At 37.2% G+C, this 27,097-nt stretch overlaps 2 protein-coding genes across 3 annotated transcripts; one reads left to right on the top strand and one right to left on the bottom strand.

The window, feature by feature from the left end:
- The first annotated feature begins 6,111 nt into the window (after positions 1–6,111).
- LOC139773061 (dnaJ homolog subfamily C member 5) lies at positions 6,112–20,884 on the top strand. Of its 2 annotated transcripts, XM_071707276.1 has the most exons (7): positions 6,112–6,320; positions 7,398–7,536; positions 7,753–7,905; positions 8,242–8,373; positions 11,057–11,110; positions 12,854–13,034; positions 18,218–20,884. In XM_071707276.1, exons 1-7 carry the CDS (start codon positions 6,301–6,303, stop codon positions 18,283–18,285), a joined length of 747 nt encoding a protein of 248 aa, XP_071563377.1. In that variant the 5' UTR covers positions 6,112–6,300; the 3' UTR covers positions 18,286–20,884. The 2 variants fall into 2 exon arrangements, with proteins under 2 accessions (XP_071563377.1, XP_071563378.1); XM_071707277.1 differs by lacking the exon at positions 11,057–11,110.
- On the bottom strand, positions 20,745–26,082 carry LOC139773063 (uncharacterized; the record flags this gene model as incomplete). The annotated part of the gene is made up of 6 exons (XM_071707280.1): positions 20,745–21,470; positions 22,586–22,735; positions 22,947–23,082; positions 25,109–25,316; positions 25,679–25,773; positions 25,971–26,082. Coding segments are annotated over 6 exons (1,233 nt in total), but the record flags the coding sequence as incomplete, so codon positions are not given.
- Positions 26,083–27,097: the final 1,015 nt, after the last annotated feature.

The raw sequence follows: 27,097 nt of genomic DNA, 5'->3' as shown, positions 1-27,097 counted from the left end.
GACTCACTTTGACCATCCTGACGCGTTCCTAGCGCGGCTTCGCGATCGGACTTACGGCTTGCGGTTTCGGGTTCCGCCGGTCGGATCGACTCGATACTCGGCTGGGTGACTTCCTTTCACCATCCTGACGCGTTCCTAGCGCGGCTTCGCGATCGGACTTCCGGTTCGCGGATTCTGGTTCCGCCGGTCGGATCGACTCGAAACTCGGCTGGGTGACTCACTTTCACCTCCCTGACGCGTTCCTAGCGCGGCTTCGCGATCGGCCCTACGGTTCGCGAATTCGGGTTCCGCCGGTCGGATCGACTCGAAACTCGGCTGGGTGACTCACTTTCACCTCCCTGACGCGTTCCTAGCGCGGCTTCGCGATCGGCCCTACGGTTCGCGAATTCGGGTTCCGCCGGTCGGATCGACTCGAAACTCGGCTGGGTGACTCACTTTGACCATCCTGACGCGTTCCTAGCGCGGCTTCGCGATCGGACTTCCGGTTCGCGAATTCGGGTTCTGCCGGTCGGATCGACTCGAAACTCGGCTGGGTGACTCACTTTCTCCTCCCTGACGCGTTCCTAGCGCGGCTTCGCGATCGGCCCTCCGGTTCGCGAATTCGGGTTCCGCCGGTCGGATCGACTCGAAACTCGGCTGGGTGACTCACTTTCACCTCCCTGACGCGTTCCTAGCGCGGCTTCGCGATCGGCCCTACGGTTCGCGAATTCGGGTTCCGCCGGTCGGATCGACTCGAAACTCGGCTGGGTGACTCACTTTGACCTCCCTGACGCGTTCCTAGCGCGGCTTCGAGATCGGCCCTCCGGTTCGCGAATTCGGGTTCCGCCGGTCGGATCGACCCGAAACTCGGCTGGGTGTCTCACTTTCACCTCCCTGACGCGTTCCTAGCGCGGCTTCGCGATCGGACTTACGGCTTGCGGTTTCGGGTTCCGCCGGTCGGATCGACTCGATACTCGGCTGGGTGACTCACTTTCACCTCCCTGACGCGTTCCTAGCGCGGCTTCGCGATCGGCCCTACGGTTCGCGAATTCGGGTTCCGCCGGTCGGATCGACTCGAAACTCGGCTGGGTGACTCACTTTGACCATCCTGACGCGTTCCTAGCGCGGCTTCGCGATCGGACTTCCGGTTCGCGAATTCGGGTTCTGCCGGTCGGATCGACTCGAAACTCGGCTGGGTGACTCACTTTCTCCTCCCTGACGCGTTCCTAGCGCGGCTTCGCGATCGGCCCTCCGGTTCGCGAATTCGGGTTCCGCCGGTCGGATCGACTCGAAACTCGGCTGGGTGACTCACTTTCACCTCCCTGACGCGTTCCTAGCGCGGCTTCGCGATCGGCCCTACGGTTCGCGAATTCGGGTTCCGCCGGTCGGATCGACTCGAAACTCGGCTGGGTGACTCACTTTGACCTCCCTGACGCGTTCCTAGCGCGGCTTCGAGATCGGCCCTCCGGTTCGCGAATTCGGGTTCCGCCGGTCGGATCGACCCGAAACTCGGCTGGGTGTCTCACTTTCACCTCCCTGACGCGTTCCTAGCGCGGCTTCGCGATCGGACTTACGGCTTGCGGTTTCGGGTTCCGCCGGTCGGATCGACTCGATACTCGGCTGGGTGACTTCCTTTCACCATCCTGACGCGTTCCTAGCGCGGCTTCGCGATCGGACTTACGGCTTGCGGTTTCGGGTTCCGCCGGTCGGATCGACTCGATACTCGGCTGGGTGACTTCCTTTCACCATCCTGACGCGTTCCTAGCGCGGCTTCGCGATCGGCCTTCCGGTTCGCGAATTCGGGTTCCGCCGGTCGGATCGACTCGAAACTCGGCTGGGTGACTCACTTTCACCTCCCTGACGCGTTCCTAGCGCGGCTTCGCGATCGGCCCTACGGTTCGCGAATTCGGGTTCCGCCGGTCGGATCGACTCGAAACTCGGCTGGGTGACTCACTTTGACCTCCCTGACGCGTTCCTAGCGCGGCTTCGAGATCGGCCCTCCGGTTCGCGAATTCGGGTTCCGCCGGTCGGATCGACTCGAAACTCGGCTGAGTGACTCACTTTCACCACCCTGACGCGTTCCTAGCGCGGCTTCGAGTTCGGCCCTCCGGTTCGCGAATTCGGGTTCCGCCGGTCGGATCGACCCGAAACTCGGCTGGGTGTCTCACTTTCACCTCCTTGACGCGTTCCTAGCGCGGCTTTGCAATCGGCCCTCCGGTTCGCGAATTCGGGTTCCGTCGGTCGGATCGTCTCGAAACTCGGCTGGGTGACTCACTTTGACCATCCTGACGCGTTCCTAGCGCGGCTTCGCGATCGGACTTCCGGTTCGCGAATTCGGGTTCTGCCGGTCGGATCGACTCGAAACTCGGCTGGGTGACTCACTTTGACCTCCCTGACGCGTTCCTAGCGCGGCTTCGGAATCGGCCCTCCGGTTCGCGAATTCGGGTTCCGCCGGTCGGATCGACTCGAAACTCGGCTGGGTGACTCACTTTCACCTCCCTGACGCGTTCCTAGCGCGGCTTCGAGATCGGCCCTCCGGTTCGCGAATTCGGGTTCCGCCGGTCGGATCGTCTCGAAACTCGGCTGGGTGACTCCCTTTCACCTCCCTGACACGTTCCTAGCGCGGCTTCGCGATCAGACTTCCGGTTCGTGGATTCGGGTTCCGCCGGTCGGATCGACTCGAAACTCGGCTGGGTGTCTCACTTTCACCTCCCTGACGCGTTCCTAGCGCGGCTTCGAGATCGGCCCTCCGGTTCGCGAATTCGGGTTCCGCCGGTCGGATCGACTCGAAACTCGGCTGGGTGACTCACTTTCACCATCCTGACGCGTTCCTAGAGCGGCTTCGCGATCGGCCCTCCGGTTCGCGAATTCGGGTTCCGCCGGTCGGATCGACTCGAAACTCGGCTGGGTGACTCACTTTGACCACCCTGACGCGTTCCTAGCGCGGCTTCGCGATCGGACTTACGGCTTGCGGTTTCGGGTTCCGCCGGTCGGATCGACCCGAAACTCGGCTGGGTGACTCCCTTTGACCTCCCTGACGCGTTCCTAGCGCGGCTTCGAGATCGGCCCTCCGGTTTGCGAATTCGGGTTCCGCCGGTCGGATCGTCTCGAAACTCGGCTGGGTGACTCCCTTTCACCTCCCTGACACGTTCCTAGCGCGGCTTCGCGATCGGACTTCCGGTTCGTGGATTCGGGTTCCGCCGGTCGGATCGACTCGAAACTCGGCTGGGTGTCTCACTTTCACCTCCCTGACGCGTTCCTAGCGCGGCTTCGAGATCGGCCCTCCGGTTCGCGAATTCGGGTTCCGCCGGTCGGATCGACTCGAAACTCGGCTGGGTGACTCACTTTCACCACCCTGACGCGTTCCTAGAGCGGCTTCGCGATCGGACTTCCGGTTCGCGAATTCGGGTTCCGCCGGTCGGATTGACTCGATACTCGGCTAGGTGACTCTCTTTCACCTCCCTGACGCGTTCCTAGAGCGGCCTCGCGATCGGACTTCCGGTTCGCTTATTCCGCTTCCGCCGGTCGGATCGACTCGAAACTCGGCTGGGAGACTCACTTTCACCTCCCTGACGCGTTCCTAGAGCGGCTTCGCGATCGGCCCTCCGGTTCGCGGATTCGGGTTCCGCCGGTCGGATCGACTCGAAACTCGGCTGGGTGACTCACTTTCACCTCCCTGACGCGTTCCTAGAGCGGCTTCGCGATCGGACTTCCGGTTCGCGGATTCGAGTTCCGCCGGTCGGATCGATTCGAAACTCGGCTGGGTTACTCACTTTCACCTCCCTGACGCGTTTCTAGAGCGATTTCGCGATCGGACTTCCGGTTCGCAGATTCGAGTTCCGCCGGTCGGATCGACTCGAAACTCGGCTGGGTGACTCACTTTCACCTCCCTGACGCGTTCCTAGAGCGGCCGATGGATTAAACGCACGCCGGAGGATGGCCGGTGGATTAAACGCACCCCGGAGGATGGCCGATGGATTATACGATGAACCCGGAGGATGGCTGGTGGATGGCCGATGGATTAAACGCACGCCGGAGGATGACCGGTGGATTAAACGCACGCCGGAGGATGGCCGGTGGATTAAACGCACGCCGGAGTATGGCCGATGGATTAAACGCACGCCGGAGGATGACCGGTGGATTAAACGCACCCCGGAGAATGGCCGATGGATTATACGAACCCGGAGGATGGCTGGTGGATGGCCGATGGATTAAACGCACGCCGGAGGATGGCCGGTGGATTAAACGCACCCCGGAGGATGGCCGATGGATTATACGAACCCGGAGGATGGCTGGTGGATGGCAGATAGATTAAACGCACGCCGGAGGATGGCCGGTGGATTAAACGCACGCCGGAGGATGGCCCATGGATTAAACGCACGCCGGAGGATGGCTTACTGGTAGCCCAGTAAAATGACTCGAAATTTGTCGATTTGGAGGAAATAATTCGAACAGGGCTGAAACTTTGTAAACAGGCTTGTTTTTTAGTACTATTTAACATATTAAAAGTCCCCATGTGTAGACGCTACGTTGCGGGCAGGAGAGGGTCCAAAAGGTCCAAAAAACCAGTTTTTCGCAAATAACTCGGAAAATATCAACTTTACGGAAATTTATGTCGATATAAAAATTGTAGCTTACAAAATTCCGCACAATTTCGTTTTTTACTCAAGTCTGTACGACCAAATGGAGCAGAGATAGAATTTTTTTCAAAATTTGGAGAAAATAATATTGACTAGGCTGAAACTTTGTAAACAGGCTTGTTTTAGAATACTATTTAACATATTAAAAGTCCCCATGTGTAGACGCTACGTTGCGGGCAGGGGAGGGTCCAAAAGGTCCAAAAAACCAGTTTTTCGCAAATAACTCGGAAAATATCAACTTTACGGAAATTTATGTTGATATAGAAATTGTAGCTTACAAAATTCCGCACAATTTCGTTTTTTATTCAAGTCTTTACGACCAAATGGAGCAGAGATAGAATTTTTTTAAACACCGGTAGTTTTGCGTCGCAACGAAAACGCGTACGCGCGTCGCGCATTTTTCGCTAATATCTCGAAAATGGACTTTCGAATCGTGGCTAAGGCTGAGTTTCCACTGAGCGCGTCACGCGTCGCGTCATCCGAGTTAAACCAATCAAAACATCCCATTTTGTTCCCGTCACAAGTAATGTAATAAAATGGGATGTTTTGATTGGTCGCGACGGATGACGCGACGCGTGACGCGCTCAGTGGAAACTCAGCCTAAAGGTGCGATTTCACGATGACGCTCGACGCTGGATTCGAGCGTCAAATCTGGTCACGTGATTAGATTCAGAGAGACGCGAAATATAACCTAACCACTGGATTGGCTGAAATCTATCACGTGACCAGATTTGACGCTCGAATCCAGCGTCGAGCGTCATCGTGAAATCGCACCTACGCGTACGCGCGTAGCGCATTTTTTGCTAATATCTCGAAAATGGATTCTCGAATCGAGGCAAAACTACCGGTGTTAAAACTTTGTTTAATTTATCTATTCCGGCTAAGTGCATGGTGAAAAAATGATTAATTAATTACAATTAACTGAATGACTCACAAACCTTTTTAATTGCACTTCAAAAGTCTTCATACGAAATACAAACGATTTCATATGTAGATTCTTTTACCGGACATTCATTTCCGGTCAAATACATACGAATTGATGTCGCCTACATCTCGACATGAGTGAAAACGCACCTTTAGAAAGAGACGAAGAGTGAGTTTAATCGAAGGTTACAGTTAAGCCCCTTGCACAATGCCAGGCAACAAGCATAGGAACAGGGAATAGAAATCAGAAATCATGTATAAATGCAGAATAAACAGTGACACAGGCAATAGACACAGAGTTTCCGTCACGTTCGAAATTCTGTACCTATTGCCTGTTGCCAACCAATCATAGCATTCGAATTTTTTAGGTTGTAATTAACGATTTTTTGGTTATTTCCTGTTCCTATTGCCTGTTGCCTGGCATTGTGCAAGGGGCTTTAATCGGAGATAGTGAACCGGCCCTTTAGTTACTAGTGAAGTGTGCTAGGGATTATGCAGTTGAAACGAATATGTCTAATTTCTTAGCGCCACTTTGGCGCATATGCGTTAACTAGCGGAACTAAAATATTGAATCGAACCTTTCGTATGCTGCTGATGGTGCTCCGGAACACTTCTGCTGAAAGAATGCGCGCATTTTCATACGATACATCGAAGGAAATGTTCGTATAGTATCATTGAGAAAAATCGATCGAGGACAAACTTTATCGTTTGGATAATTCGCGTGTGAAATTGACCGATCCACGGAACTTGGTTCGCCATGGACAGGAGAAAAATGTCGTAAGTAGAAAATATGTCGCGACATTGAAGACGCCCAACACTGCGACTATGCGCTGTCATCTACCTTTTTGCACACCTTATTGGTTTTAACAGGCACAATTGCTCTGTTAAACTATTCAATTAATTAATCATCGATATACTTGTTTCTTTTGAAAACGGATTAATTAACGATGACATCTCGAAATAACCCTCATGACTATTTTCTTTATCTTTTCGCCGGTTGATATCCACATATCTACTTGCGTAAAATATAGAGATTTTATAGATATAAAGAGATAACGTACATTACTTGGGCGTAATAGAAATTCACGCAAATCTTCAAGAGCACACGTTACAGCATGAAATATCCGAATATAAAGGTGTTTCGTAAATCTCTGTCTAATTGAACATTTGATAGGTTATTCTGTAATATTTGCGATATTTTTGTACGACAATCTAAATAATTATGTGTCATGATTCTTTCGCTTTTTAACATTATTTTCTTCCTATTCACCTTATCAACCGTTATTTATATTCAGAATAATACTCATTGTAACGTAAATGTAAAAATACAAATAATTTTGAACAGTAGTCCGACATTATTAGCCATTTTAAAACTAAGGAAAATGTAGCGGTATACTGGCAGTTTTTTCCAACAGATTGGAGTAAAATATTACAGTCAATACCCCTTAACTGAGTCTGCGTTAATTGCATTTTTGTTACTATTAAGCAGATATCAAGCAGAATCTCATTGGCTTATCCATTTAAACAGAATAGATCATTTAAATAGTTACAAACTTACAGATTCCGTATGGTTGCTGCAATAAATGTGTCGTCATATTTCGCTAGCAGATTCTATTATCTTTCTGCTATTAATATATTGTCAATAAAATTTATAACAGATACTTAGCAAAATCTGTTTCTGACTGATTTGCCTATCTAAGAAGTTGTCGATTTGAGATCCCGCTTTCCGCAATATTAATGATATAGATGAATGGTTTTGTAATACTGATTAACAATAGATTGATCGTGTTACGCAACTTAACTTATTAAAGATTTCTTGATTAATTTCTTCACTTATGTCTATTTATTCTTCAGTACAGCAGGGGACTCCCTCTATCAGACTTTGGAAGTTCCGAAAACTGCTACTTCAGAAGAAATTAAAAAGACGTATAGAAAACTGGCCCTGAAATATCATCCTGACAAAAATCCTAACAATCCAGAGGCAGCTGAAAAGGTTACTTTAATTTATAATTTATAATGTTTCTAAAAATGATTAATTTTTATAACTTGAATAGCATTATAACTCTTTAAGCTTTCTTGAGAAAGAAATTTTTACGAACTCAAATATATTGCGCAAATGTTTTTCTTTCATAGTTTTTTTACACAATATTGATAACCTTTATTTATATCTCTTACAAAAATATAATATCTTGTAATTGAATATTTACAGTTTAAAGAAATAAATAGGGCACACGCTATACTGACAGATCTAACGAAACGTAATATATATGATAACTATGGATCTCTTGGTTTATACGTCGCAGAGCAATTTGGAGAAGAAAATGTTAACGCCTATTTTGTTGTTACCTCTGGATGGTGCAAGGTAAACGCATAAATTACTTTGACCGATGTTTTTCTAAAACATTTTTTGTATTATGTTTTTTGTGACATAATAATTATATTTCATGTTCAATATTTAAATATATATATAGATATATATGTATATTTATATTTATTTAAGCGGTTTATATGTAACTTATATACATTTTTAAATAAATATGTAAAATATTAAGTGCATGAAGCAATCCAACATTTAAGATAATTATTGCAAATACATTTTTGTATATACTATGCCAATCTCATTGAAAAACTGATATATTATTAACTTTAATAAGTAAACATTGACACTATAGTCTAAGAATATTGGTTTTTTTTACAGGCACTGTTCATAATTTGTGGACTAATTACTGGTTGTTATTGTTGCTGCTGTTGTTGCTGCTGTTGCTATTTCTGTTGCGGTAAATGCAAACCAGCTCCTCCTGAAGATAGCGGTGCATATCATAATTTACAGGTAAAAATGTTCATATTCTTATTATTTTTTTGTGATAGATTTTGTACAAATATTAAAACTAAGCAGAAATGAATAAGTTAAATACATAATATACGTAACGATATATTATATGGGTAAACAGTAAAAAAAAGAGGTTAACATTAGCAAATGTAAAAGAGTAACGTAAGCGTAAGAAAATGTTTATCTATTAATTGTCGTACCAAGCCGACTCGAGAACTTTCTATTTTTCTTCTTATTTCCATTGGCTTTTTGAAAATTCATTATTACCAATCTTTGATATCCCAACTAATTCTAAACTTGAATCACACTGTCCAAAAATATATGTACTTTAGCAACAGAGATATATTTTAAGTCCCAAGAATACCGTTGATATAATCTATGGTATAAGCTCTTTCTACGAATGAAAAAAACACATTTGATATGATTATATGCAAATTATGAGAAAGGTTACGTATTATGTTTCTACTTTTTTTTCGTACTTTTTTCCATATGCAACCTCTGGTATCACTTCCTTTTACATACATCTTTCTTTGACACTCCTGTTTTCTTTCGTTGCCTAGTAGTACAAGAAATTAGGCAAAGATATAACGACACGTTATAATATACTACATATTATACCCACTTGGACTTGAATTTTAAATTTAACTTGCCCTCGTACAGTGCATGTTACATGTATAATAATAAAAGCTTGACTTTTATGCGGTCAATTAATACATTGCTAAAATGTTTATAATCTACGCTGCATGAAAAAGTAAACGATTACTTCTACGCTAACTTACATGGAAAGGCTAAAAATGTATGTTGTCCCGACTATATAGATTTAGCATTTTGTAGTCCATTAATCACCGCTATAATTTTTTAAACCTTCCGTTTACCATCAATGAAGAGCTAATGTTTCAAATATCCATTCTTTCTCCGTCAACTCTATGAATTCTTTGGCGTGAACTTGGATTTTCTTTGTATACGACCGATAGAATGTAATTTCTTTTTCGATATATTATAAAAATTAATATAATACATCTTAAGTGAAAAATGAAAAGATTTTGGATGTAATTAAGGAAATAAGCATTGATATCTACACTTTTTCCCTGCTTTAAAATATTCTATCGACAGTTACTTTAAGGCAAAAAATTATCAATATGCCGTCATTGAGATCTCCTGCCGTAGCATCTGTAATCTTATCTTTAGTTGGTCGACGGAAGACACTATCCGTTTAGCGAGTTATCTTAAATTAGGCCTGTCCAAGTTTTTGCTCGCAAAACGTTTCTCGCTGTCTCGCTGAGCGAAAAATGGAGAAGAAGCAATTAAGAAACAGACGTTAATATTAATCATAGATTATCATATGGAGGCGTCGTATCGCGCACACTAATTGTAAGATCGGTTAGTTGCATCGGTAGAAAGACTTACGATGACGTGTGAACGATTGCGGGTATAGGCATAACGGATTCTCTCGTTCGACGAACTTGAACAGGCTTGTTATAAATCCTGTATACTATATAACAATGAACATCTAAACTCAGCAATACAATTAAATGCCATTAATATTAATCCAACTAAATGCAATGCACGCACGTAGACACAAATATATGGCTGAATTGGAAAAATATTAAGATATAAACTTTAAACTCTCTTTTATAATTTATGCATAAATTTCTGGCACATAGTTGGAAAGCATGTCAGCGAGGAAAGAATATCTTAGTAAATATCTAATTGCGAAAACAAGCGATTTAAGGAGTTCACGCAACTTACATATGATCGACGTATGCATAAAAGTTTGTATTCATCTAAAAATTGCAAGTATTGTATTTGTTATCTTTTTATAGACACTGTATAAACGCTTTATATCAGCTTGGGCACAGCTCTTGAAAGTTTTAACTTGTAACAATTTAATTTTTAATATTAGGCACACCCGCACGCACGCACAGAAGGGGATGTTTCTGAACTAGTAGTACAATCAAAAAAGTTTCTTCGTGAAAAAATGTAGAATAAAATCTTGTAAAAGGCCGTTATTGTTTATAAAAATAACTTTAAGCATAGAGAAATGAATGATATATCTATACGCTTTTGTAATCTTGATAAATGACAATTTGCTTTGACTTACGGGACTTTATACTGACCAGCGAGTTGTCTCATTCGCGGCTATCGAAATATGTGTTAAAAGATACAACGTTCTATTGAAGAAATAAAGGTAATTTTATACTCAACTTTTCTTGGAACTTAAATTACTTTATTTAAATTTCTTTAGTCAATATTTTTCTACATTTTTTCACAATCATTCCCTTTTCCGTTATATCATGATTATACGTATGTACATGCAAACATGAGCCTGGGCTTTATACATTGATAGTTGTCTCTATAAATATATTCGTATCGACACACAACTGATGAATCAAGACATTGTTCTTATAGATGGCGTCAAACGAAATTTCTTGCGCTTTTTAATTAAAAATATTTTTTGCATACAAGATTACATAAATCTAACTTTAACATTATTCATCTCTTATTTTCGTATACAATTATCTATTTATTCAACAAATTCAATATAGATCGCTGTATATCTGTTACTTGAAATAGCAACTAAAAGTGCATGAATCCTTGTTGTCACGCATGTTAAATTATGTTTCGTTTTACAGAAAGTCTTACATAGTTTAGCGGTTTTGTTTATGTTATTATTGTATTATAGCGGAACCTGAATCCAGAGGCTGTTGTGACAAATCAACCGCGAGGTTTTGGCAAGGTAAGTTTTCATAATGCTCGAGATTTGAGTTACCTTTCTTTCTTTTTGCTATAGTTAATCGTAAATATTGCTTTCTATTTTTGTTGTTCGAACGATTATGTCGGAACGATTTCGCACAGATCTTGCGCAAAGCACAATAGTAGCCTTCCTTAATCATATTTTATCATAATATTCGCGCGCACTGCTATTTTTCTTTAATAAACCATGTAAAAGATGAATTATTGTAGCGCCCATTCCGCACAAATGCATGATGTATCTGTAGTTATTGTACATGGCAATTTCTTAGATGGATTTATTGTTATTAAATTTTATTTTATCTATATATATATACCTATATATAAAATTGCGCGTGATTGATGATTTGTATAATTTTTTGCATCACAACTATTAACATTTTAAACCGTTATTTGATCTTTTTAATACGTAAAGATCTAAATCTCTTGTAAAACGTAATATTTCTCATTCTTTCAATAAAGTGTCGATATATCTTGCATTTATTTTTGTTTCAATACGGCCGTTCCCTTACTATTTGAGATCAAGAAATTATATCACATATTATTCATGAAAAAAAACCAGGAGAGATATTTTATCCCAAACATAAAGGATCCCGCGCAAAACCACGGAAAAAGTAGCCCCAGTCAAATTGGCTCAAGTTTTGAAATAAAAAAGCCCTATTTTCAAAGCTTTGCAACACGTCTGAAGGTTCTTCCGATATGGATCAGACAGTTTTAGGATGGTCAGCATGTTTGAAGATATACATGCATTTATTGGGATTTTTCATTCATGACCATTTGAGAGACCAAGTATCTCAGAAACTGTTCATTTTCTGAACTTGCAGCCATTGAGACTTTTGATCGGGTCAGTCTGTACTTCATCGTACTAAAACTTGAGCCAATTTGACTGGAGCCACTTTTCCATTGGTTTTGTGCGGGGTCCTTCATTAGAAAACAGAGAGAGAGAGAGAGAGAGAGAGAGAGAGAGAGAGAGAGAGAGAGAGAGAGAGAGAGAGAATGCGAACAAATGCCTCCAAATGAGAAAATTTTAAGGACCGTTTACAATAGCCGTAAGAGTATACGGTAAGACGTAAGCAGTAAGCTGTTGACTAATGGGATTTTTACAATTTAAGAATAATCGACTGTGATTGATCCATGTTGCTTTCTCTGTCTTTCTTTCATACTGTCCATTTCTTCAACTCTAGGATCAAGTTTTACTATATAGTTTGAAAGTTTTAAATTAATAATTGATGAAATCTATATTTTTTTAATTGTGAAATCCACATTTCCTTATTACAATCCTCTCACAAATATACCTCAAACATGTCACTCAAGCAAATACAGTTAAAATTATAAAAAGTAATTATAATGTAAAGGTTGACTTGGTATGAATATAAAAATGAAAAATACTGCACAGATAGAAATAAAATTATTCAAAAATCGAAATAATATTAAAAAATGTAAAATATCATATATATGTATAAAAACAAAATTAGAGAAAAATTTCACAGAATGTCAATTTAAATGATTTCAGATATAAAATTCTTTATTCTTTATACAATTACAAAAAAAGAAAAACGAGAAATGTTATTATTTCTCACAAGATAAAAAAATGAATAATAAATTCTTATTATTTGTGCAGCTAAAAATGTATATTTCAAATTAATTAATCATTAAAGTATATTTCAAACAGCTACTTTTCTGCAAATAAATGGTCTAATATTATATTTTCCAAAATGTACTTTCACAGGAAGACGAAAGCGATGATGATGCTGTGACAGCTCAACCTCAAAGTGGTGGATCACAAAATACATCTAATACACAGCAACCAATATTTGCCATGCCTGCACCAGGATCAGCGGCACCAACGTCGACAGCTAACGAAAGCACGAACCTAAACAGCGGCGGTGAACGTGTGATTTATACCACTGGTATTACAAGTTCTTGAATATAGTAGCGAGTGCATATTACAAGTTTTATCTTTTGCATATTGTCATTGATCATCCAATTCACGTTTCTCGTCCAAATTCATTCATTCTGTTTCTTCTCGCCCACTCTTTTTGTTAATTAATATATTTTATCACTTTTTCACATCGATAGCGATTTTAGTACACTCTGACTGACAGGTGTGCCTGGACATTTCGAATATTTCGATATGTATTTGACATGTGTGTGTATATATATATACACACATGTCAAATGGTATATATATATATATATATATGTGTGTGTGTGTGTGTGTGTGTCCCGGCATTCCTGCCGGTGAGTATGCATTGAAGAAGACATTAACAAAGATGCTCGAGCAATTTTTTTTAAATTATGCCAATGTTTCTTATATAATTAAGAGATGGTTACTTAAAATTCAGTTATAAATATAGATTTATTGCTTAAAAATGTATATAAAATTCGGCGATAATTATAGATAAGCGGTATCCTTCCTTAGTTACTTTTTTCATATAGAGCAAAATTACCCACATTGGGTTTCAATCGCAGATAGAAATTATTAAAACTGTACTAAAAAAAAATAATACGTGCTTCCACGCATCAAGCGGAGATCTCTGTTCTTAATAATAAGAAAGTAAAATGAGAAAAGAAAATGAGAAAACGCAAACTTTTTTTTCCATTGAAATATAATATTAAATATTTTATGAGAGTTTCGTACTTGCCGATACGTACTTTCTTCATATAATTCGTGTAGTAAACAAAAACACATGAATATACACTTTAATTAGCTAATTTACGATGAATATTACATAATTGTATACACAATTGAAGTATATATGTACAACGTAAATATACGTATCGAAAAAAACAGGGATACGCTTAATGATAACACATTCGTAATCCCTAAACTACAAAATGAATATACAAAGAAAGAATATCTATATATATATATATAGATATGTATATTCGCTAGGAAAAATCGACTCTAAATTAGTCAGGAAATCAATAAAAAGAAATCTCTGATATTTCAATACCTTCGATACAATAGACGTGTCTTTTTAATGACAAATTTACTTTCTTTCATGGCAAAAATGCCAAGAGATGTCATCATTTATTGCAGTTTTTCAATTTTTTTGTATCATTTATCTTTGAAACTACATCTTAAATTTTCTTTTAAAGTAAATTCAGTCTAAAATTAATAAAAGAATATATCTACCTTACAACTTATTCAGTCTTGTCTTCTTCGACATATATGTTCCTTTTCGGTTGATACACCACTCCCAACACCGTTTCCACTTCTGGAAACAATCCTGGTACACGTTTTTTAGAATCGCGCGCAAGTTCGTCTGCGAATTTTCCTTGATATCCTATTCAATTGTGTTGAATCTTCGGTCTTTCAATGTGAATTTCAGTTTTGAAAAAAAGGATAAAGTCTGCGAAAACCAGGTCATGAGATTCGAGAGGCTGAGGAAACACAATCGTCTTTGTTTTGGTGCAGAAGCAGACGAATCAGCAGCGATGGGTCTGTGTGAGCACGTTTGTCGCGATGAAGCGCATGTCTGTGAGCACATTGTCGCGAGCCATAAATTGTCTTTCTACAGTTCAGGCTCTAACATTTTCTGGACCTGGCTCTTGCGAATTTTTTTTTTAAACGAAATCCATGTTGAAAGAATTCAACACTGAAAGATATTTCTTAAGGAAAATTTGCAGACGGGCTTGCGCGCGATTCCGAGAAACACGTACCAGGATTACTTCCTGGAAATGGAAACGGTGTTGGGAGTGGTGTACTCAACGGGAGAAGGAACATATTTTGAACAAGACGCAGAAAAGTGATCGAGTTGTATGTAAACTCCCAAAAATTGTCGAGACAAAGTTCCCGAATCTTTTTTTAAACAGACCTCGTGCGTATATACAGGGTGTATCGAAAAGTAAGGTCAGCCAACTAGAAGGTGAAAGAAGAGAAGAATAATACGTATCGCAATATTCCTCGTTGCTAAATATGTTTTAAACACTGAATGTGTAATGTTGTGATCCACGTAATTGTGTTTACCGCGTCCATAATCTGTCCATATCTGCTGTCGTCGTGTCTCTGTGTTTCATTTAAAAGATGACTGTGTTCGCTACGACAAACAATACTAAAAGAAAAAGTGGAAAAGTGAACCAAGTACTCGTATACAGGAAATTACGTACGTCGCGATCACAGAAAGAAAACACACATTTAGCAACGAGGATTATCCCGATATGTATTATCTTTATGGTAGCAATGCTGCTGCAGTTGAGAGAGAATATCAGATACGATTTTCACGACGAAGACATCTTAACAGGTTTGTTTGAAGCTTTACATCGAAGAATGGAAGAGACATGATGAGAGATATTATGTTTATATTGCAAATGTAAAATCTAACATACTATACGTATGAAGTGCTATATTTACTAAACCATAGCGAATACGACAAAAGTTTATATATATTTTTTATTCTACTCAGGCTCCTCTTTCACTTCCTAGTTGGTTGACCTTACCTTTCGATACACTCTGTGTATATATATATGTATATATATATAGATATATATAACTATTTATATCTATATAAAGATAGATAGGTAGATAGATTCATTGAATGATTAACTGATTGATTGATTGATGTATATACATATAAATAATATAGTTTTATGCTATATTATTATCACATATCTCACACATCCTTCTTTGCACTTTTACGCATTTCGATGTTTCAAATATTACAATATTCAGATTCGATAACTTATGGTATGATTTTCCAACCATGATTATATTTTATAACATTTATTTTAAGAAAATTTACTGGAATTATTTTAGTTGGCACGTTGTATAAATGTTTGGGTAAATGTGTAATAATTCATATGAATCATATTATTTTGTTATAGACAAATATACGCTACGTGATTGCACGCTATAATTTTCTTATTGTTATTTCCAGTCCTTCATTCTTATTTTTACTATCGGTAAAATTTTCATAATATGCGTACTTTTGGTGTTTAATATCTTTCTAATGAAACAAGTTTGATAAGACAACTTTTGAATGATTCGAAATTTCATAAAAATGCGCGCGCGTGCGTGTGTGTAGAGGATATATACAGGGTGTCCCATTTTAATCGATCATTCCCCAAAAACTTGCAAAATGCATCGGACGAAAGTTGTTTGGTTTGAAGGGGGGGGGGACGTATGATTCCAATGTGAGTCGTGTGTCATACGTATCGTCATCTTCGAGAAATTTTTAAGGAGACTAATTTCTTAAATGAAACTTGATTTTTTTTTCTTTAAAATAAAAGTTGTAGATCTCGTCGAGAGACGTTTTCAAAACACTGATGAACACTCTCTTTCGTTAAGAATTTCCCGAGATATTTAAAATTTTGTTATAATATTTTTAATATAAAATATGAACCGTCTGGTAAAGTATTCACTTTTCGATGGCTTTACCTTCATATACTTTTATACGTAGAATAATGAAAGGAAGCGAATAATAATAATTTTTACATTTGCAATTTTGTAAAATTGAATGCGTCTACAAAATGCGATCGAATTTTTTAAAATAATTGTTTCTGTTTTTTTTTTTACAGCAATCGATTCTTTTCATTATTCTCTACGTATAAAAGTGTGAAGGTAAAGTCATCGAGAAAAGTGAAAACTTTACGAGACAGTTCATATTTTATATTAAAAATATTATAACAAAATTTTAAATATCTCGGGAAATTCTCAACGAAAGAGAGCTTCGTCATAGTGTTTTGAAAACGTCTCGGCGAGATCTACAACTTTTATTTTAAGGAAAAAATCAAGTTCCATTTAAGAAATTAGTCTCCTTAAAAATTTCTTGAAAATGACGACATGTATGACACGACTCACATTGGGGAATCATACGTCCCCCCCCCCCTTCAAACCAAACAACTTACGTCTGAAGCATTTTTTTTCTAGAATCACAAATAAAAAAGTTTTTGGGGGGTGATCGATAACAAGTAGCAAAAAATCGCATTTAAAATGTGTATCGAGACGATACACCTGATGCACACAGGTATTTTAATCACTATAAAGAACGCAAATTTATTCCTAAGAAATTATAATCAAACTTAATTATAATCAACGCGCATACCAAATTTTTCTTACAAGTAATACGATCCTCTGTATCTCATCTCAACATTTTACTTCATATGAATTTATTATTTCTTTTTTATTTACTTTTAAACGTTAAAAATAGACCAAGATACAAATCATTATTTAATCGTATAATCTTACGTTACTTTATTCTCTTTGTTTATCTGCCCCGCTTAGGCTGCGTTCGGATTCCCCACCCGAGTGCTTAAAATCCTATAGTATATGTCGCGTGCGCTATAGATTTTCAGCACCCAGGTGGGGAATCGGAACGCACACCCTTATTATATAGAGAAGCCGAGTTTTTATTTCAAAAAACTAGATATTGCATTTGCGAGAGAAAAATTATATACGAGGAGTGTGTTCAAATATAAATGATAATTTGATCGTTTACAAAGAAAGCGAAAACAACATACAAGTTTCAGATATACCTCATTTTTCAAGGTAGTCTCCCGCCTTTTTGCAATGTAACTGCGCGCCATCGGTCCGACAACTTCCGAATTCTGCGTAAAAAAAATCTTTTGGCTATTACGGATGGCTGTCAAAACCAGCAGCTTAATAACTCTTTCAATGGTCCAAAGAGAATTGGAAATTCGATAGGATCCGAAAGTTTTTAGAACGGACGTTTTTAGGACACCTGTAATGAGGAAGTCATCGCGCACCTGTTCGACGGTGAATGCGCCCGCAGCCAAAAGATTTTTTTGACGCGGAATACGGAATAAATTATCGGACCGGTAACGCAGCTGCATTGCAAAAGAGAAAGACTACCTGAGAAAAGTGTGAAGTATAACTGAAACCTGTGTGTTGTTTTTGAAGTTTGTCCCCTTATTTTAGTCACACCCTATATATACAGGGTGATTCAGAAAATACTTGTACAACTTTGGGGATGAGTTCTCCACCGCATAAACAAGAAAAAAATATTATAATGGAAATATAATTTTATTTCTCAAGTACACATGCTGATGATAGTGAAATGAATAAAAAATAGTTTTTTTAAATATATCTCCTTCCGTCATTTTTTATCACTAATATGATATTTTTATGTAGCGGCTGCCACAAATCCATTCGTAGGAGCCAATGCAGCTACGAGTGACACCGGACCAACCAGATGGTAGACTGAATACGTGGAAAACCCATCGTAAACATTAAATTCATATTTATAGTGCCGGATCTCTATACAATAGCTCATTAACATAGATCATAAATTGATTGTCTTGATAAAATAGACGGTGATCGGTTTAGCATTATAACTTTTCCTCCTTTTCGTTTTTTGTATATACAGTCTGTATATTATTCTGTAAATCGTTATTACGTTATATATTTATTTAAATGGTCTCGATATAGGTATGTATCGCTCATTTGCTACAACGCAACGACATAACACAAAAATTATCATTTTCGAATTGTTTGCAACAAAATAAACAAGTCCTTGGATCTTTGAACGAAGAGCTAACACGATACTTTTATTCCCCTACAATCAGGTATTACATTACCAGTCGCATTTAATATCCCGCGACTAATATTACAAAATTTTTACAACTTAAAATGTTCCAACTCATTTTCTGAAAAACTTTGATGTTGAATTATGTCCTAAAATTGTTGCGGCAAATGACCGACATTCTCCTACGTAATTTAACACAGTGATCTTCCGCTATATAGGAACCTATAGTATTTTACAATTTTCTTATACATCGAGGTATGCGTTATACTTAAACTTTCCCAATTTGAAAAGTATTATTTTTTTTTATGTTTTGTGTGTTCCTATAATAAAATTTTTAAAAGATTAGCACATATATGAGCGAAAAGTAAAATAAGATGAAGCCTTGATAAAAAATATGAATTCTTATACTAATTGTAAAACGTAAAATTACTCGGTAATATATATAACGAAAGATATAATGTTTTTCTTCTCTCTCTAGAATGTTTGCACATAGTTATTGATATCTTGTGATCCAACCACACCCGTCTCCGCCAGTTAAGTTCTTGAGATAATGTAATATTTGACTATAATATACTATATAATTGTATAATTGACTATATAATTATACATAATGTAGAAAACGTAAGAGTATCGTTTTTTAATAAATTTTAAGTCAGCTATTCGTTGGAAGCTTAATTACAAAGTTGTGTAATTAATAAACTCCTGCTTTTTAACTTTCTAAAGATTAAGCATGCTCTTCTTTAATGAAAATTTAATCTTGATCGTGATGATCGACATATATTTATTATTAAATTTAAGAAAGAGACGCACTTCTGAGAAAGAATTGACTCAAATTTATTTTAAAAAATATCGTACATTTGTATGTATATTTATATTGATCCCACATTTGCAATGCGTATTTTGGTAATTGTTAATAACAGTAAAAAATTCGCGTGTGAATAATTTTTATGAAACTTAATTTTTATACCTATTTTTAAATCTTGTTGCAAACTCTTTCGTATCGTACATTTATGACATCTGATTGTGAGAATGTCATTTAAGGATAACGTGTATAACATGATTGATTTTAAATTCAACACTGAACTTAGAAATACTTTGTGTGCATACAGGGTGATACAGATATACTTGTACAAACTTTGGAAGTGAGTTCTCCACACATAAACAAGAAAAAATTTCATATACACATAATGTCTGAAAATGTCTAGTTTATGAGTTATAATTGAAAGATTACATTTCAGGCCTGCACGTTCGCCTAACTAACCACCTAAATCCATTCGATTTTTATCTGTGGAGACACTTGAAGCCCTAGTTTATGCAATTAAAATTGTATGAAGAGACGCTTCACCAACGTAGATGCCTGCGAAACCATCCGCAACCGTCAGGCGTCATGGGATCTTTGAAAGTGCAACACTCCATGATCCGACGTATCATATTCTATCCCATACAGCACACATGTCCAAAAGCGGGACATAAGACGTCTTTTAGACATGGTGCTGTCTGGGTTGTTTCCAGCGAAAACAATTCGCGTGACAGTTGGAGATTTAAAATTATTTATTAGCCCGTGATTAGCCGAAAAAGGTGTCTTCGATATATCTTAATGTGTATCTCGCGGCCCATCTGTACTATCGAACACGACAAATATGCAAAAAAAATAAACTTATCTTCATCGCATATAATAAGAAAGAATTCGACATAGCTGTGATGAGAGATCAGGAGCCTTAATCACAATTGTTTCAAGCAATAGTGTTAAATTTATACCAAATAATTACATTACAATTTATATTACAATACTTTAGTTTATAAAACGGTAGCTTTCAATCAAACTTTATTTCTCGTTAATGTGTACCCTTGTACCAATTTCACAAGTACGGAATGTTCTCAATAAAATAAGTATTATATATATAAATATACATGAGGAGAGAGAGATTGAAAGAGAAAGTTTAATTGAAAAATCTGCATATATATTCGTTCAGTTACCTGTTTCGATAATGTCATCAATAACGATCGCGTAACCAAGTTCTCTGCATATTTAGATATAATTACGTTTATTGCATAGCATGCTTCTATTTAATATAGTATTCGAAACATATACTATGTTTGCATAATGGATATATGTATATGTATAATATGATATTATACATACCAAGATTTAATTATTGTAACTAAAAATAATGTTGTACCTAAAATAAAAGAAGCAAGGAATTATTGTAAAGCCAGCATTGTACAAGAAATGTAAATAAATTAGATTGGATCAATAAACATACTAATATGTATGTTTCGAATTTTTCTTGTAATTCTTTTTACTAATTTCAAGATTTGGTAAAACTTTAGAGACATTCATTAAAATGAGTAAAAAGAAATCGCGGTGATAAATCGTTGAAGTAAACCCTATACATAATATGACTTTGATGCAATGTAAAATACACGCGAATTACTTTCTTTTCTTTCTCAACTTCTTCCTTTCCTTCTCTATCCGAGAAAATCTTGCGCCACCAACGTTGAATAATCCTCGCGGAGTGTGCTCGTTCAAACATAGCTAAAGATTTATAGAAATATGTTATTCCAGTTTTCTCTTTCCGTTTAATAAAAACAAGGTATGCTTCCTCTTGTCGTTTCATCTCTTTCTGCAATGGAGTTAAATTGCTGCGCCAATACACTTTTTCTGCTCGTCGCGTCTGCATATGCGCCGCGCGCGCGTAAATTGCATGAATTATACAGAAAAATGTCACCTCTGAATCGTGTTTCTCCAGCTCGTTATATTTGTATACCTCGCTAAGCTCTTCCAACGTTTTACATCTACCGCCAATTTCTGTATCGTACTTAATCATTATTGCCAATAACTTTGATTCGGTCGTCAATCTATATATAATAATGCGCGCGCGATTACAAATTACATAAATACGCATACATATACAGAGTGTTCCCGGGTTAAACGGCCAACTTGAAATATGAATTTATAGGATCTCAAAACAAAAAAATTTTCCTCTGGAGGTATGCTCGCAAACATCGTTCAAGTTCAAGTAAAACGAACTTTGTTTAAGAGATATTGACTTCTGAAGTTTTACATAATGAAAAAATACAGAAAACAGAATACTATTAAGAATGAATAATTTCGAAATAATGTAGATTTATCCGTCCTCTTTACTGCTTTACGGTAATCAAAATTAGAATAATATTAAACGATAGAATAATATTAAAACTACTCCAACCGCGGAGCTGTGTTTCGAAGTCTGACAAATTTAGTCGGCGCGCAGTCAAGTTTGGAAAATATATAAAATAAAAATAAAACTTTCGCGCATCATTTACCGCGCTTGGTTCTTAGTTAGCCCGTTTTCTGTATTCGTAGAATAATATTCTTTTTATTGCTTAACAGTAATCAAAATTAAAATAATTATTCTCTTTACTGCTTTACGGTAATCAAAATTTAAATATTAAATATTTTGTTCAAAATGATTCAACGCGCGTCAATAGATTTTTCGCATGGGGTGTTCTCGAGCAAAAAGTTTATTAAGTGCCTGTTATCAAGTGCCTTCAATCGTTAAAACGGTGGATAGTGCAAGCGTGTAAATAAATAATAACAGACGCACAATTTCAGTCAGCCACTCGTTACTGTTAAGCGGTAAAGAGAATAATTATATTTTAATTTTGATTACTGGAAATTTCGATTACCGTTTAGTTAGTAATCAAAAGAGAATAGGTGTTTTAATTTTGACTACGATAAATTTTGATCACGCTGCTTAGCGGTAAAGAGAATAAAGTTACATTTATTATTTAAAAATTATTTATTCCTAATAGTTCTGTGACTTCAGAAATCAATATCTCTTAAACGAAACGTTTGCGAGTAGCATATACCCCTCCAGAGGAATTTTTTTGTTTTGAGATCCTAAATCCTTTCATATTTCAAATTTATCCGTTTAACAATACCTTGTATAATAAAGAAATATGTTTAATTTATAAATTTTATGCGCACATACTTTCGCTTACGGATTGTTTGTTCTAATTTCGTATTCACGTCTTTTAAGAACTCGAGATCATCGGTAACATTTCCCAATGCTACCTGCAGTTCATTTCGCTCGTATTCCCACGCTTTCCATACAGCAATTTGTTTCTTCTCATATCTCGTACTATCAAAATAAAGCGCAAAGACAAACACACGTTATTATATATGTATCTATATAAGTACGCGCCGTGCTTAACATATATTTGTTTAATACGTAACAATAATATTATATATTATAGTAATATATCACATATATATATATATATATATGTATAATACTTTTGGCCGCGATGCGTAGAATATAATATAAATAAGAGATTTGAGAGTAGAGATACTTTGTATTTGTGACGTATTCGTTGCATCTTTTGTCAATACCATCGATAGCGACTGTATTTTTCCTACATCGCTTGACTATGTCTTCGAGCGTGTTTCTATGATTAATTCGTTGCCTCTCCAGATCCATAGTAAATCCTTTCAAGTATATAATATGTCCAGAAGGGAAAAGAAAAGAGAGAAAAGAGAAATTACATATTTTATAATTATATATGTATGTATATGAGTTAATTTCTATCCTACGAGTTTAATCGTCGATGTACAATCGAAATTTTCGTCGAGACTCAATCTCCTCTGCATCTCCTCAACTTTATTCTATTCCCTGAACCATGTAGCTCTGAATCTCCATTATAAACTTATATAAATTAATATCGCTTCTTGCATTGCTCCTCTTGCAGTACTCTTTGTGCATGATTTGCTGTAATACTTGGCTACGCGTATATTGAATTAAAAAATGACCGTGCACAGAATGGCATTGCTATTCCGCGTATAATGTAATTATGTAATCATGCGCAGGACTTTAAAGTTTGAACAAATTCACTAATGAGCAAAATTAAGAATTAAATGTTAAGGAATTACTCGGCCTGATATTAGACGAGTTTAAAATAGAGAGGCGGGAAAATGTCGACTGTACGCAGTTTATTAATACGTTTACACTTATTTTCAGATAGCAAAACGTGAGTGCAGCAAAATCACGCAATCGTATTGCTGAAGACATTCATATTTATGGTGCTTTTGCAGCAACAATAATATGTAAATTGCTTCCATCAATAATATGTAAACTATCCGCATGGAACCTCCGGGTGTATAAACTATATTGTTACAAAAATATAACGAATATTTTGAATAAGCCGGCCCTTGCTTAAAACAAATTCAATGCTGTTATTGCTGAGCATTTGCTCAAACGCAGCTTTACATGTTAATTAAGTTTTTGCGCAAACACTCGTCACAAGTTTACGCATATATTTCACAAAATATGACAAGTTTGCTATCTGGGTTTCGGAATTTAAAATTACTAAACATTTTCCATCCCATATTATATCGTCCAAGAATCAAGCGGAATCTGTCGAACGCAGATTCTGTTCCACCCTGAGATAGCAAAGCGTGAGTGTGAAATATATTTCTGCCGTCAATCTGCGTCAAACTATGTAACAAATTGTGTATATGTAAAAGTTGTCCGTTTGATTTTTATCACCGATCTGTCGTTACATTTTGTTAACAAACTTATCGTTAGTTATATTTATGCCGACGTTCCGCCAACAACGTTATACGTATATGTCGGATCCACCGTCGTACGATTCCAAATCTGTAGCCTTTCTCCGTAGCCGATAAAACTTATCTGTTCTTTGCGGAATCTGTCCTCGACAAATTTTCTTGTCTGGACGAGAATATTTACAGTGACGGTTGGCAAAAAAAAGTATAATATTATTATTTTTATATCGACTAATTCGACATCTTATATGAGCCAGTATTTATCTTTGATCTCATATATGTATTCAATGTTTCACATAATTATAAGGACATCATTCACAGCCCAGATAGCATAAAACGCCTGTCAGATTTACGAAATATGTCCGTAAACTCGTGTGACGAGCGTTTGCGCAAATTTACATATATAAATATGTAAAACTGCATCCGCAAATGCTCGAGCAACAGTATTGAATTTGTTTCAAGCAACGGTTATTTATTCTATATTTATTACATTTGTCCAACAACAGTTTACGGCTGGAGGCGTCTATTTTGATACAGTTCAAATATTATTGGAAACAATTTACATATCTTTGCTGTAAAAGCACCATAAATATGAATCCTATAGACAAAGTACGATTCGTGATGTTTACGCAATATTTGTGGCAACGATACATAAATTATTTTATTATTATTATTTCTCTTATTATTATGAATATATATAAATTGTTTTCAGCTACACGTTTGCATGATTTGACACATTCACTTTTGCTATATAGGCGGGTCATCAGATAGACACACGATGCCGTCCGACCTAATAATATATCAACCTCCGGAAAAAAAGGAAAATATTAATTTCCAACACCTATCACCGACGATTCAGTTACACGAATAATTATAAAAATTCTGTGTCGTAATTTTTGTTCTATATGAGACAAATTATTATATATAACATATGCATGTGTGTGTATATTACTGGCAACGTCTTCAATAGATTTCTTCTGACAATGCCAGAATTTTCTGTAATGTAATTCTTTGCTTCTCCCTTCCGCCGGCATAAAATACATTCTGCGTGAAACATGCTCTAAAAAATAATTAATGTGGCACAGAAATAAAGCCGATGTCATTGAGATCTGTTTACGTCGAGGACTCGTGTGAAGAACATCGATACGTTTATCAAGAATCTATAAAAAATAAATAAATGATTTAAAAAGTATCTTAAGAGAAAGACACACACCACGTACCTCCTTTCTTTTACAATAGATTATTTATTGTACTTATCGACATACGTGTCTAAAAAACATCTTAAAGATGTTTTTACGATGTCTTTTAGATGCATGTGCGTGCTGTCTATAGGTTTTATTTTGACTTTTAATTCACAGCACAAGATTTTAACACATTTTTTTCTTTTTTCTAACCAATAGTACATTTTTCATAGAGTATATATAGAGATGTATCTCGAAAATTAATATTCTTCTTCTTATAAATAAATACGAATGTCGAATGATATATCGATACGAATATCAAAATGACTGGAGGACAAAACCTTTAGTGCCTTATAAACTGCATGGTCAAATCTGGATATGTCGTACCAAGTTTCTTTAATGCATACACTCGTCTTTGAATTCTTGTTAATAAATGCTAAAGTATAAAGATAAGTTTTGCGATTATAAATTATAATTAATTAATTTCAAATCGTCAATGCGACCAGGCATGTACGATCCAGGGCACACATATTTGCACACATAAAAGGAAAACAAATATTACACCAATTTCAGAAATCTTTAAAAAGATGTTATTGGTGTATTTTTTTAAAGCTTATTCGTATCTCGTATCACCTGATTGCGGTAAACATTTAGGACAAAATTCAATATTGCGTAAAAAGACATCGTTTATTGTGTTCATTTCGTCAGTTGTGAGGATTAGAGATAATTCAGGATTCGATATAAGGGATCAAGGCAAAGCCGCCTAAAATCATGAATCATATTGTAATGATATTAATATAATATAAGAGCGAACACGCTAACAAAGTGATAGTATTATTATATAATTACCGCTAATTCTATTTTTTTTGTTGCACACTCAAAAATAGCTTTTACAAGTGTCAACATAATCGATTCTGTCCCAATTTCTTGCATATTTTTAACAATTCTATAGAAGCGTATAAAAAGTTTTTATTTTCCCTACTTTCTTAACATAAAGTCTAACATATATAATCCATGAAACTTGCAAAAATATGGATTAACATATCATACGCATTGACATATACTTACATCAATATATTCTGGACAATCACACAAATGTATATTCTCTCTATACTTATAAATTCAATGCAACTTTTCAATTCAGCTTTTGCTAAAATCTCACAAATAATTTAACATTATTGATATTTGTCATCATCATCATCGTCATCATGTATGTAATTAATGATAAAAAATACAATTAATTAATATTCAATTTAATGCCATACACAATGCCCTGCACCACATATACTTATTACAAATACACGCAAAACTGTTTGAAATTATATATAGTTTATATATTCTTATACAATTAGACTGGTACATACATGATATAATTTGGCTTCACGAAATATATCTCCTTATATTGATTTTTAATACACACACACATAGATGAGAGAAAGAGGGAGACCGCGGAGAAGTAAAAAATTGAAGAACAAATAAGCATCACCAAAAGATCTTCACGATAAAACATCTTATGGCCTAGTTTACACTAGTTTACACCAATCGTGTAAACAGTATATAGGTAGCGTATCAAATAATAATTAACATTAATATTTTGGAAGGTTAGATTAGGTTAGTTTGCTGTAGTATTCCTTGATTTTGCCACTGTATAAAATGTGATACTTACCTATTTCACATTCGAATTTATAATCTCACTGTACTTTTCACAAACTTATAAACATTGGTGTACATACGGAGTGATCATTCGGTGCGTAAACCGA

The sequence above is a fragment of the Temnothorax nylanderi genome, unplaced genomic scaffold, assembly GCF_030848795.1.
Source record: "Temnothorax nylanderi isolate EJ_2023f unplaced genomic scaffold, tnyl_v1.0 TNYL_tig0056_pilon, whole genome shotgun sequence".
In the NCBI taxonomy this organism is placed as follows: Eukaryota; Metazoa; Arthropoda; class Insecta; order Hymenoptera; family Formicidae; genus Temnothorax; species Temnothorax nylanderi.
This window is presented reverse-complemented; position numbering and strand designations above follow the sequence as displayed.